The 13686-nt window shown below is 36.3% G+C and overlaps 1 protein-coding gene across 2 annotated transcripts in view; it reads right to left on the bottom strand.

Moving 5' to 3' along the window:
• Positions 1 to 13686, bottom strand: part of LOC118210639 (contactin-4) — a 97206-nt gene that overhangs the window by 23483 nt on the left and 60037 nt on the right. For both annotated transcript variants that reach the window (XM_035386975.1, XM_035386974.1), the window contains 3 exons: positions 10445 to 10581; positions 4547 to 4673; positions 3909 to 4084 (listed from right to left, as the gene is read on the bottom strand). In XM_035386975.1, the coding sequence (XP_035242866.1) occupies positions 3909 to 4084; positions 4547 to 4673; positions 10445 to 10499 (358 nt within the window). In that variant the 5' untranslated portion in view covers positions 10500 to 10581. The remainder of the gene's footprint in view (positions 1 to 3908; positions 4085 to 4546; positions 4674 to 10444; positions 10582 to 13686) is intronic.

Raw genomic sequence — 13686 nt, 5'->3', positions numbered from 1 at the left:
TAGCTTTCAGCACAACCTGCAATAAATGCTATCTAACAAAACCTGCCCTTCAAGATGAAAAGAATTTGTGCACTGCACATCTTTGCCATGAATATTCCATGGAGAACAGAGTGTACATGCATCCACAATGCTGAATAATGTTGATAATGTTTATTTAATATTCATTCGCTGAACAAATGTTAATTATGTCGGAGACTAAGTGTCTGTGTTCAAGTTCAATTATAGTGTATACAGTGCACATGTAGGGTGTTAATGGTGAAATGGAATTTATAGAGACGGTATTGCCTCCTCAAGGAGTGCCTTTTTTCATCTTGAGCCTTTGTGCCCCTCCAAATGTCATGGCCCTGCCACTGGGACGAGCTAAAAAAAGGAGCAAACTTCAAGCTGCTAATTCCCAGAAAATTACACTATAATTAACAATGAATAAACCAAAAAGTTCAGCTACAACCTATTGTATGCTGATGATACACACTATAATCCACAACGATTTTTTACAGTGTAGTGTAGAAAATATAGGTAGTAAGATTTCAGGAAAGGTCCAATTACGGGGAATTCAAGCAAATTATGAAGTGGACTGGCTTCACATGGTGATGAAAATTAGTTAGGTACTGTACCTTTCTGGCAATGGATGTTGTGTACTAGAGATGAAAATGATTAGGCCTTTGGAGTTATGCTAGAGACAGGAGGAACAATAAAATAGCTAGTGGTGGTGTAAAGTCTATCATTTGTAATGCAACTGTGCATTTAATATTGTTTTTAAAAAAGGCCAGCACTCCCAAATGCTGTAACTTATTTTATTTACACTGCAGTATCCTACAAACTCATTTCGGCAATTGTGCCTTCGGCATCTAACAAAAGCTCAAACAGCCAGCTAGTATGATACACCTGTTTGTCTACTGAAAGCAAATGTGGTAATTGCCTGCAGGCTTTGGCTATCACATACAGCAAAATAACAATAAAACAATTACATACTGAATGAACGCATTTGCATCAGTTAAAACAGTTGTAGTGTCATTGCCCGACATCCTCTCATAGAACAGCAACCTAGGTAATTTGTGGTTAATCATCAACAACTAAACCTCCTAATGGGACTTAAAACCATGTTAACAAGGATATGCCTCATTTAAAGCCACACCCTCTTACATTGCACATGGGCAGCAAAAATCAACTAAAAAGTAAAAATTAAAAATAAAAATTAATAAACATTTTCCCCATTGGGCAAGATCCTTTATAAACCAATTTCACATGACCCACCTTGGTAGAAAAACCTTTCATTATAGAAGTGTGTAAGCTGCTACAGTGAACACAGCAGTACTAAATCAAACAAGAATTACAGGATTAAGAAAACATCCCAAATTTAATTTCTCATTTAATCCCTTTGGGGCTTCTGTTCCAAGATTGTACATCAATTTCACCTGCTTGTGCAATGGTATTTTTTCCTTCCCTCCAGCCCTCTTTGGACTTTGGATTTAAAGTATCAGACTGAAGTGTCTAGCCACTGTCCATCACTGATCCTGGTTTATAATTGAGCTCTTGTGCTCAGTGATCCTAGTTTTTAATATACTTGATGTTTAAATACACTTACACACCGCAAGGACACAATAACAGATAAACAACGAATTTGGCAAGACAATTGATATGTCCTTTGATCTCCTTTGATCTCTGAAGTTTACAGCATATCCAGTGTGAGGATGAGAGCAGGTATTTCCCTAAATAATTGAATGCTTGTATGCACTGGTGACAATTAAACAATAGTCATTGTTTTTACTATTGGATTTTCATAATTCTACAAATATTTCATACCACCCCTCAAAATAGACAAAGGAAAATAAAATAATAAAAATGTATGCCAAATAAACATACACATTTATTTTGTGGCTGCATGGTGTCCTTAAGTGCAGGAATGCCAGAGTAAGCATACAAACAGCTGATACCATTCTCTACATAAAATGTTGTTGTGTGGTTTGTGTCTCAGTTGCACTAGAGACACAAACCAATGATGACCAAGGAGGATGGGGGGAAATTGGGAAGGCTGAAAAAATATTTTTAAATGTAAAAAAAAATTTAAAAGTGTCCTGAATCTCCTCTTGATAGATGTGAAGTGTTTTAAAATGTAAAGTGTCCTGAATCTCCTCTTGATAGATTTGTTTGATAATCAGGCATGCCAATTTACATAGGACTCTCTGGCAAGCTGGTAATTCATTTTAACTTAACTGCATCTAATTTAATGATTTTACCCTTGTGATCTTGGCACACATACATTTTGATTACAACAAAGAAGATTGACTTTGTAAAGATTGAGTAAAAAGTTGACTGACCTCCAGTCTCTTTCTTGTAATCAAAATGCTACACAATTAGCAACAATCAAAGAAAAATGAATTTTGTTGCAGAAGGTTGAATACATAATTATAAGGACAATATGCATACACAAATATATAAATGTATTTGTGATTCACACACACGTGCACATGCACACACACACGCACACACACACACACACACACAGTGAAGTGTTTCACTGGTTGGTAGCATATAAATTTGGTTCTCAGTGTCAACCACTTGAGAATATAATCACACAATCCTTCTTTCTGACTTTGTGGATGATATTTTCCCCCTATTTTCAGCGTGCTAGAGTGAGTGGTTCCTGTGGGTTTATGTTAGGTACGGTCTTTCCCCAGAGGACTGAGAATGATGGATTATACATGCTACATCCCTCATTAAAGAGAGAAGTATTTATGAACTCTCTGCCCTGCTTTTATCCTCTCAAATGTTGCAAGTGGTGATCCAACAGTACCAAATTAACACACCTTTAAATGTGCCAAAGTGGGAGGTTAAAATGGTAGTTTTGTACGAATGCTTCCAAAATATTCAAATAATATTCAGAATATATCATTTTAAAAAGGGGAACATCAGGTAAACTGAAAGGATAAATTAGTGGCAGTGTTGAGGAATGTTTAATAATTCTTGCCTTAAAATGCATATTCTGTCAAGCAACCCATCAAATGGATGTCCTTGAGCTTTAAAACAAGCCACCCATATGGAAAACCTAATTCATCATCACCTCACTATGTTTATTGCAACTTTATATAAGATATACTTAATATAATTATTCATTAAAAACACTTAGGAAAAACACATATTCATAAAATGCTTAAAGAATATTAAATGTCACCAGTTACTTAATTGTCCTGTAGAGGATAGTCGATGTGCCAATATTAATGTCTCTTTGTGATACAGTGGAGATTGGACATGTTAATTCTTCATGCTAACTGACAGGCTATTTCAATACACTTTTCTTTTTCAAATACTAAGTAATCCTGTGGGTTCATCTGAAGATGGAATCCTTTGTATGATGTGATTTAATCAGATGTATCCATTAGCATAGTCAGAGAACTGCTAATGACTAGTGGTGTCACAGACATAATGTATGCCAGCGAACCCTTTTAAATTATCTTTGAGAATTGAATATTAGCAAGTATACAATTACATATTTTGTACATTTCATTAACCTCAGACCTATCAACAAATATTACTATATGTCGTGGATCAAAACTAAACCAACAAAACATGATGCTTCAAATGTATTACTTGATCAGAATTAAGAAAGAAAAGATTCTATTTAGGTGAAAAATGGTGTTCCTAATACATATATAAATAGTATAATGGTAGTGTGTTCATTCATGGATGTGTGAGCTTATTGGGTGTATGGCTGACAATATGCTTTCAAAATAATATCAACGTATATCCAGATCTATCTGAAAGGAAAGAAAACTGTGCCACAACTCATGCCGAAAGCACACTCCCAAGAGAAATACTCATTTGTACGGAACATGCATCCATTCAGAAGGGATTTGAGAAGATTCCTGGGTAATCTACTTGATGACAGACTTCAGGGTATATTTACTCACATGCAAACTGCACTTTGGCCTCTCTGCTGATGACAGTCCCTATGGAATTGGTGGCTATGCACTGGTAAATCCCCCCATGCCGAGCGGCCTCGGGGCTATTGATCATTAAGTTGCCTTCCATAAGGATGTAGTTCAAATCCATGCCCATGTCGATGTCTCTTCCACTAAATTTCCACCTGGAGAAAAACAATTTGGAACTGTTACTATTCAGGCAATAACAACAGGGGACTAAATACAAGGAAATACAGAGATAACTACAGAGAAAGGGGGAAAAAAGATACTGGTGAGATAAAATAGGCCATGAAAGTTATGACAACTTTCACATTACGATTTCAGTTAATAACGCCAGTGTTAGTTAAGTTAAGTTAGTATAAGAGGTATAAATACTGACCTCACATTAACACATTAACCACATTAACTGTGGCATGTATGGTACAGTGAGTTAAGGAGATGGGAAGTTCCAGTTCCCAGATGAGTACTGTCAGACATAACCCTAATTCAGTCAAATAACAGTACAGTATAATGTAAAAACACACACACACACACACAATATAAACTATGCATGATGTCCTGAATGAGCAAATAAGGAAAAAAAACAAAAAAACATTTTGCCATTTGAAACGGTAGAGAAACGCCACCTGTAATTTGGTGCCGGGTTCCCCTTTGCCTTACAGTTGATGAAAACTTTGTTGTCATCAGAGTTCAAAGGAAAGATGTTGTCACTTGGTTCCTGAGTAAAAACAGGCCCATGCAGTACAATTTTCTCTGTTGGGGAAGGAAAAACACAATTTAACACTCAGTACCAAATACTGTTTATCAGGCAAATGGCACAGTATTACCAAGAATACATCTTCAAATGAAAACATTATGAGTTCCAGCAAAACTCCCATTACACACAAATGGGTTATTTGGTATAAATAAAATTAATAAACTACTCAATGGCAAAGAAGACCACTATCCACTGTCATAACATACAGGAACTAAGATAGTAATTTTATTTTTTCCTTGAGTGATACTAAATAAACTTGCCCTGCCTTTCTGGTGTGTGCAGGACAAGGATGACGGCTCTCCTAAGTCTCCCTGCATGGGCCTTTTCCAAAATATTAACTCACTTAATTACGTCTGTGAAATGTACCATCTCAAAAGAACAATAAATAAATAAAAATAAAAAAGTAACATGCTCTTCAAACAAATATACTTTGCTTTTGGTACAAAATTATAATTCATTTTATTTTGCTGAGTCCTTCACAAAATCATAACTACAAAAGGTAGTGGTGAGGCCTTCTAACCTTGAAAAGTTAAAGGCATTCTGAGGCATAATCAGTCTAAGAAGGGGAGAGCTCTTAGCCTGGAGTGAGAGTCTTTCTATCCAGGCTCCAGGGAGGGGAGCCATCATCACTCTCTCCATATATGTCCTTTAAATGTAATAAATTAATTAACCTCCAAATGAGGGCTCAACCCAGGAAATGCAGTAGGACACCAAGACAACAAAAAAGGGCTAATGTGACACCTGTAAGTCATATATATATATTGAGTTTGGTGGGGGGAGGGGGGGTGGGTGGGCGGGAGGTAGATTGCAATTGTGAAGGGCACTTGTGGTTTAAAAAAATATATATTAATTAATTTTATGCAGCCAAAAGGGCACTTTTGCTGTCTCAGGGTATGGAGCGTATGCTTCAGCATACAGCAATATGTTGGTCTGAGCACGTGGCTGCTGGTTACATACAGATCAAGAAAATGGGGGGAAGGGGAGGGGGATAACTGAAAAGCAAAAAATGCTGTGGAATTTTGTGCACTCACAAAACATGAACAGAAGTCTCCCCTCAAGCCATAAATACTTGCCCCGATATATTTTCACATTTTACTGTCAAGCAGGCTGGCAGCATGGGGGCCGGGCCAGTGTGTTGAGTAGCCTGGATTTAGAGAGTCCCAGAGGGAGAGAATACAGAAGGCACTCTGTTTTCAGCATAACAAGCAGCCTCTACACTAAAGGTATGGGAAAAAAAAAAAAAACTATTATTTGTAAGCAAGGCTAATATTGACTCGGTTCGATCCAGAATGTCTGTAGGATACAATAATCCTCAGTGTACATTAACCCGCCCAGGATACACCTTGTCTCATATCACAACCTGCTCTCTGAGACACTCTGGGGTCCTCCCAAACAACTCTCCTTGTCAATGAGAGAACAAATCATATCTAGAATGACAATATCCAAATCCTATATTTATATTCATTTATATTTATTGTGGAATGTCAAGCATATATATATATATATATATATATATATATTCAGAAATACCACAATCAAATGAACCTGTCTTGAGTGAAAACATTCTTCTTCACTGACAAATCAAAATAGCAAGAAACTGATCCTTTACGTGCTATGTTCAGGAATAAAAACAATTACAGTGATTAGTAAGTTTAAGCAGAAGGAAAAGTTAAAGATAGATGTTGTCTGAATCTAAGTCTTTGTATCTATGCACATATATACAGACAGGTGACAAATTAAAGGAAAAACGTATTATACTAATCTACATTATACTAATGAACTTATACTAAATTTATTTATTTTTCTTTGCCATTTTTCTCTTTGCTGCTCAACTGGAGAGACGTGCATACATGCATAAGGCTCTATCTTATGCACAGGCCTAAAGAGAGCAAAGGCTTCTCCGTACAGGAACGTGCGAAGAGATGCACGAGCTCTCTTGGGTCATAGCCACGACCATTGGTTTATAACTCCAAATTAAATATGTTCGCTATACTGGAAGTAAGCTAAAGAAACTGATCCGTAAACGAGACAATTTGTTTCCTTGTAATCGAAATATGTGCATGCGCTCTTTCCTGCAGTAATATATGCACATTTGATATATGGTCTTGTATATTTAAAATGCAAAGGAACAATGAGGTTAGCTAGACATAGCTAGGTTCAGTAGCCTTTTGTCAACGCATTCCCCTGATCTTTTGGCCATATATTTAGCACCACATGGCAAAAGCTGCACTTCATGATTCGCTTCATGAAGCTTCACAACAGAGCTCCACATTAGCATTATTCTCTCAGGCACCCCTTTCCATATGCTTCTTAATTTAGCCTTTTAGTATTTTAGTTCAGATGTTCGTTTGTTTAATACATTCTATTTTATTGAACCTCGGCATTGATCTGATTCGGATTCGGATAAATGCTAGAGCCTAACACCTCAAATAACTTACGCATGTTGTTGCATTATTGGTTATTATTTAAATATTTAATATTGGAATTCATAATCATGGTTTAATAATTTATTTTATGAGACTTATTAACTATGAGACTGATTATACTTTTGCACCATTTGATCACTGCATGAGGTCATATAATTATATCTCCTACATTCCTTATTGCCTACTTGTGAGGAATGTTAAAAGACACACATTTTTTATTTCTGTCTGTGTTTTCCCCTGCACATATTTTGGATTTACAATCTGTACTGTTTACAGAACTTGCTCCATAACCTTGAATAGTATGTATACTTTCACAACAATGACATTATTCAGAATAAATTAACCTTGCTCTGTATTACAGAGATGCAGTTAATGATATATTTGTCAAAGCCACGTTCTTTATTTGGGGGGGGGGGGGAGGGGGGGATTGTTCTTGATAATAAATTGAAAACTGAAAGGTTGAACAGAGAATTCACAATTAAAATAATTTGTATGATAATTTGACATATGATAAAAACAGGAATGAGTTTATTATAGATTTCTGCAGCAGCATACAGCTAACCCCGGGAGACACAATCCGATTGCTTCAGGTGCGATGCTAATTTACACAGCAATGAGAATGAGCAGCTGGTCAAAATCTGCCAAGTCACCTTTAGAAACAGCCCACTTGTACAACAATCAATCAGTCTGATTTAGCATCTACATGTTCCCCTGTGATTACATCACTCAGACTTCACTCATGTGCTGACTTTATTGGAAATTGGGGACATATTTTCAATGGCCCTGACGATCTTTGGGACAAGTGTAATTCATCGGCAATGATATGTGTTTTGGTACAAAAAAAACCCACCAATATATCACAGCTATTACACTTTAGTTAAATCCATAATGAATCAAGACAATAACAAAATAACAGCAAATCAATTAACTGAAAAATAACAGAAATTAATTATTTAAAAAATCAAAAGTCAATACTATGCAAACACCCAGTGGCATCACTAGGGTTGGTGACACCCGGTGCGGTCGACCGTTGGTGTCACCCGATGTTGGCGGCGGGGGGTGCTGGCGGGTGTGGGTGCAAGGAATTGCGTATTATGCATTCAAACGACAAAGCGCTTCTCGTCACATTAATACTGCTAATTAAATAAACCGTCAGTAAACTGCATCTGAGAAATGAGCTGTTTCAACCCGTCGCTACACAAAACACTACACAAAAAATGTATTGCCAGTCATTTCGGGGGCACCCCCCTCTGATGGTGTCACCCGGTGCGGTCCGCATCCCCTGCACCCCCCTAGTGACGCCTCTGCAAACACCCCTCCCTCAACCTTATATTACATGCTATTATTAAAGCTATGAATTAATTGGCACAAAAGAAAAATAGATACATGTTTATGTGTTAAAAACTTGCTTTCCATTTTTAATAAAATAATAAATGTATGCTACACATGCATATTAATTAAGCTGTAACAGGTTACAGACAACAAATATGCTTGTGACTAGTTATAGTTAATGAGGGTGCTATGAGTGATTATTTGCTTGTTTAGATACACAGTTAATTTACTGTTAATCTGCCTGTCTGACACTCATCCAAGGCCCTCTTTTGAGGATGCAAATGCAGCTGCAAAATGGGGTAACAGAGATTAAATGAGACATGTTCCAATTAATTTATCCATTGAGCAATCTCTTAGGAAAATGTTAAATTTGCCTTTTATTTTTTATTTTCATTTGCATGTGAAAAAAATGTCCCATGTGAACTCGACAGTTTCACTTGTGATTGCTTTCTTTTTTCAAATAGAAACTACACTTTTCATATGTGAGAACAAAACACGGGACTTGAAATAGCATAAGTTACCTTTTCCCACTCTCATTTGATAAGTGGGAATAGTTTGTACTCTTCACATATTGGGTGTTCTCGTGGTTTTTGAATACGATTTTTAATATGGGATGAAAGGCGACTGGCAATAGCGGTGAAGAAGTTGCTCTGTGTGTCAGCGTGCTTGTGTCCTGGCCAAATCGAAGGCAATCCACATTCTCTTAAATGGACATAATGATTTTTCTGTACTGGGGCAGTACAGAGTGCATGTAGTATATTATACAGCGTTATCCAACCTGTTCAAATTTATGAGATGCATTCTGAATGTTCCAAGCGTTCAAGCAAAAACACAATGCTCCACTGACACCAAAGAATTGAAAGCATTCTGTCATTTGTCATATTCTCTGACATATTCAATAAATCATTTTTTCATCATAATATGATGTGCTCTTTAGAGTTAGATTATTAAGATGATCCAATACATACTCACAAAGTAATGCTGCCTTGGTCACATGCACTTTGTACAAGCACTTTGAAAAAGTGAGGACGAAACAAGTAGAGTAGCAATCTATCACTCATTAATTACAGAGAAGTCAGCTTTGTATTAAGGGAGATTCTATTTTAAGATAAAAAACATGCATCAAACAAATATTAATCAGAAAAAAACATGCATCAAACAATCAGATCCCTACTGTATGAAGACAAATTCCAGCGCTGTCAATACAGCTTTTTTCCAGAGCAACTTGATTGACATGACACATGTCTCATAGCGATGTGCATGACCTTGCATACATATCCGCCCACTCAATTATGTATCGGTCGTTGTCTGGGACTAGTGTAGTCATTAGAACAGTGAGAGTTATACAAGCCCAATATAAATTGGTCATATGATCAATAAAATACCTTAAAAATACAGATACAGACAGCAGTAAGTATTGGGGGTCAGCTGAGGGTAGTCAGACCACTGTGGAAGCAATGGGAGTTGGGTGAAAGAATCAGTCCAGCGTAAGCTTATAACTTCGGGCTTGACATTTGATCAAACATTATTGATCCCAGTGATGTGAGGAAGCCAGTTATGGACCCCTGGATAGCCCTAACCATTGGAAGGAAAAATGTATGTAGGTGAGAAAAAAATCTTAAAGGTCTTTGGAAAAATGGTGATGATATTTTGAATTAACAGTTTATTTAAACATTTTATCAATTGACTGCTCACAATATTCATAATATTTTTGCACAATAAAAAAGTATTTCAATGATGCATAGATGCCAGACGGACAAAATGCATGTCTGAGAAAGCATTACTTTTTTCTCCTTTGTAGTAAAGGATTTTGATGAAAACAAGAGCCAAGGGCCTATCATTCTACTTCCACCATAGGCGCAACTTACCAGCATCAGAACAACATGAAGCGCTTTAAAGAAATACTAAAACTATAAAACAGAAGCTTATTTCCTAAAAAAAACATGATCCCTCTATGCAAAGTATGCAGATCAGATGCTGCATCAAAGATGACTTGTGGGACACCTTACCTGCAAGGCAGTCCTTGAGTGACAGGAGGATTAACAGTTCCCATGGCAACAACATCTTCAGTTTCCAAGGTCAAAGATTTTTTTTTCCCATCCAATTGCCAGAAAGCAGAATGCTTCCTACAAAACTTGTCTTCAATCTAAAGAAAATGAAAGAGAAATTATTATTATTGCAAAGCTTTTTATTCTTTTAATTATTTTTTCTTTTTTTCAAACTGCACACAACCCTTTTAAAAATAGAGCTGGAAGTCCAGCGAAACCAGTGGGTCATTAATAATTTATAGATCCAAAAAACAGGAGTCAGGGTCCCATGCCTGTGGAGCAGCTTGCAGCTGATCCACAGGAGTTGATATTTAGTGTACACATTCTGCAGCTACATCATCTCCCAGGGGTGAGCAAGCAGAAGATTCAAAGGCTTACAACAGCAAAAGACCAGTACAACTCCCTGCCAAAGGCAATGTTAAAATTCCTATGAAATTTTAGGTGTAACACATTTGCAATGGAATAAATATGAAGATAAATGTGTGTATTGGAACGGCAGGTATGCCATCCACCATGTTATGGCTTGGTGGGGCATACCTCATACCTATACAGCACTGAGAGTTTGGCACTTTTCAGGGTTTCCTGCATAAATAACCATAATTACCACAGACTCTCAGCCCTTACGAACATTAACTTCTGTACCTTCTGACCTCATGTAAACATACAAAATTGAGATACAACTTCGCAAATCCACACAATATAGCCCCAAACAATAGATCAAAGTATTCTGATGAAAGTAGACAATTGTAGGATACTTGAACACACAGGCAAAATAGACAAATAAGGAAGTGCACACGATTCAGCTAATAGAATAGTTTTTAAAACTTGTTTATAATTTGTGATAACAATCTGTTTTATATTAGAAACTAGCTTGCTTACTATCTAATAAATGCCCAAAAATTCAAATTATTGCCTTTACAGCTTTATAATCTTTGCAAGAAACTCATTTATATTTCTGAAATGCTTTCTTTGTCATTTAACATGCAATCCCTACATAATATCATTGCATGACTAGGGATGGGTATCTTTCAGATTTTGAAAATTCCCATGCTAAAACAATACTTTAAACAGTGCCACTATACCACTATAAATGTTTTAAAGATATAATTTTTACCTAAACAGTGCCTTTGGCAGTGAGTTGTACACCCATTTGAATGTATCTCACCATATAGACAATCACCTAAAAAGGACTCCGATGTGGTAAAAAGGTAGGGAATATGACGGTGTAGTGAAACATATTAAATTAACCTGCCCTCTTTTAAGAGGAAAGGAGAGTGTAATCTATCTGCTAGACAGAGACACTGAATGCGCTCCAATGTAGATCTGCCAGACAAGATATCCCCTCTGAATTACGAGTGGAAACGACCACTGTTATGAATTTCAAAGCCAGAAATTTCAATATAAAATCCTCTGGTCACGTTCACAGTCCCTCAGACATTGATATCATTGTATATATTCATTACAGAGACACATCCTCTTTATATCTCTCTCCTCAAAATGGCATGGTCATAGCTACAGGGCAGAAGAAAACAGGCTGTTGACGAAGATGAGAGAATCCTCCTGCATTATATTAAAATATTTTGGGATTTGTGTTATAAGAATTGGCAGAAATCTGCTTCTGCATTTTGAACAAATCTCATTCTCAAATGTCAGTATGGCTAATATTACTGATCCCTTCATCTGAAATATTTAAGTGAACTATGGGTAAACAACATAGTGTAACCTAAAAAAAAAACATATTTGGTGATACGTTTTGAAGTGTTCTGATTTTTTCCCCCAATTGATTTAATAGAAAGTTATCTGCTTCCAGCAACAGGCAAATAGGTAACACTTATTGAACCACATTACTGTAACAAATTGAAAAAAAAAAAAAATCATCTGGGTCTACCTCAGGGGCAGGTCCTGGAGGATCAAGAACAAATTCACATCACAGCAGACAGCTCCCCGAATACACATCTCTTTTTTGTCATTTTGTTTGTTTTGCCTTGAGTTACAGCCTTAACTTTGATTGATGAGTGTACTGTGGCTGAGTTCCAGATGAGATGTGGCTCAAAGGTAAAGACTTTTCCCTCCCTCTCCCTCTCTCTCTTGTAGACACACACACACACACACATTAAAAAAGAAAAAAAAGAAAAACTACATTGGGGGTCTACTCATCATTTTAACATGATTTTAAAGTACATACCAAGTGGGGACCAGACACATGTCCCCATGTGATTGCCACACACACAAACACACAATAACAAATGTATTATAGATCAATATTAAAGCATGTGCTATATATATTATTCATGTGTCTAATTTCTTTTGGTATATAATATTTATTGTAATATAATATGGTTTCTTTTTTAATTGCTAAGGTTAAATAATTCATATCATGAACCTTGCTTAATACCCTTTACAAACCAGGTGAAGGGGAATGGGCTATAGATTGAATGTCGAGTCACCTTTGAAGTACACACGTCTGTGATAGTAAGATAATAATAACATGATTACAGATATATAGATAATGGTAGAGAGAGAGATAGAGACTGACAGACAGACAGACAAATAGACAGAAAGAGTGAAAGAAATGTACTTGCCTCAAATAGAGAAAACATACACATTTTATGGTAAACAACAACCAATCACATCATTGTTTGTATGTTTTCTTTTTCTCCATTTACAAAACTTTAACTGTTCATAAGATCAGCTTTGCGTAATCAGATGGAGGGGTTGTAGGTTGACAGGCCATTGTTTGAAATGCTGAAATATGTACAGATGTGCATTCTTCACTCCCTCCACGATCAAGTGAACACATTGCTAGCAATGCCTTTTTCAGGAAATCTGCTGTATGTCTTAATACAGTGTCAGTACAAACATAGCATAATTCTTAGTAAAAAATATCCCTTCAGTTGATTTATTTCTGGAATAATGTTGCAATGGCTTGCTAAAAACAGAGGATCTATTGTTTGCTGGGCAGTACATAAGCTATTTGAATTGTTTGATTAATTACTATGGAAGAAGCATGCAATGCATACTGTTCATGTAAACTAAGGCAGAGCCAAACATATGCATAGTAAGATATATGGCACACACCTATAAAGCAGTAGTGTAAAAAGTTTAAATATCATCAAAAATGAAGAAAGCATCTAATTTAATGAAAGGCAGCATTGCAACAGCTAAACAACATTTTTATTATTATTATTAATAATATTAATAAT

This window comes from Anguilla anguilla, chromosome 13 (assembly GCF_013347855.1).
Source record: "Anguilla anguilla isolate fAngAng1 chromosome 13, fAngAng1.pri, whole genome shotgun sequence".
NCBI lineage: Eukaryota > Metazoa > Chordata > Actinopteri > Anguilliformes > Anguillidae > Anguilla > Anguilla anguilla.
Note: the sequence above shows the minus strand (reverse complement) of the source record. Positions and strands in the feature narration are given on the sequence as shown.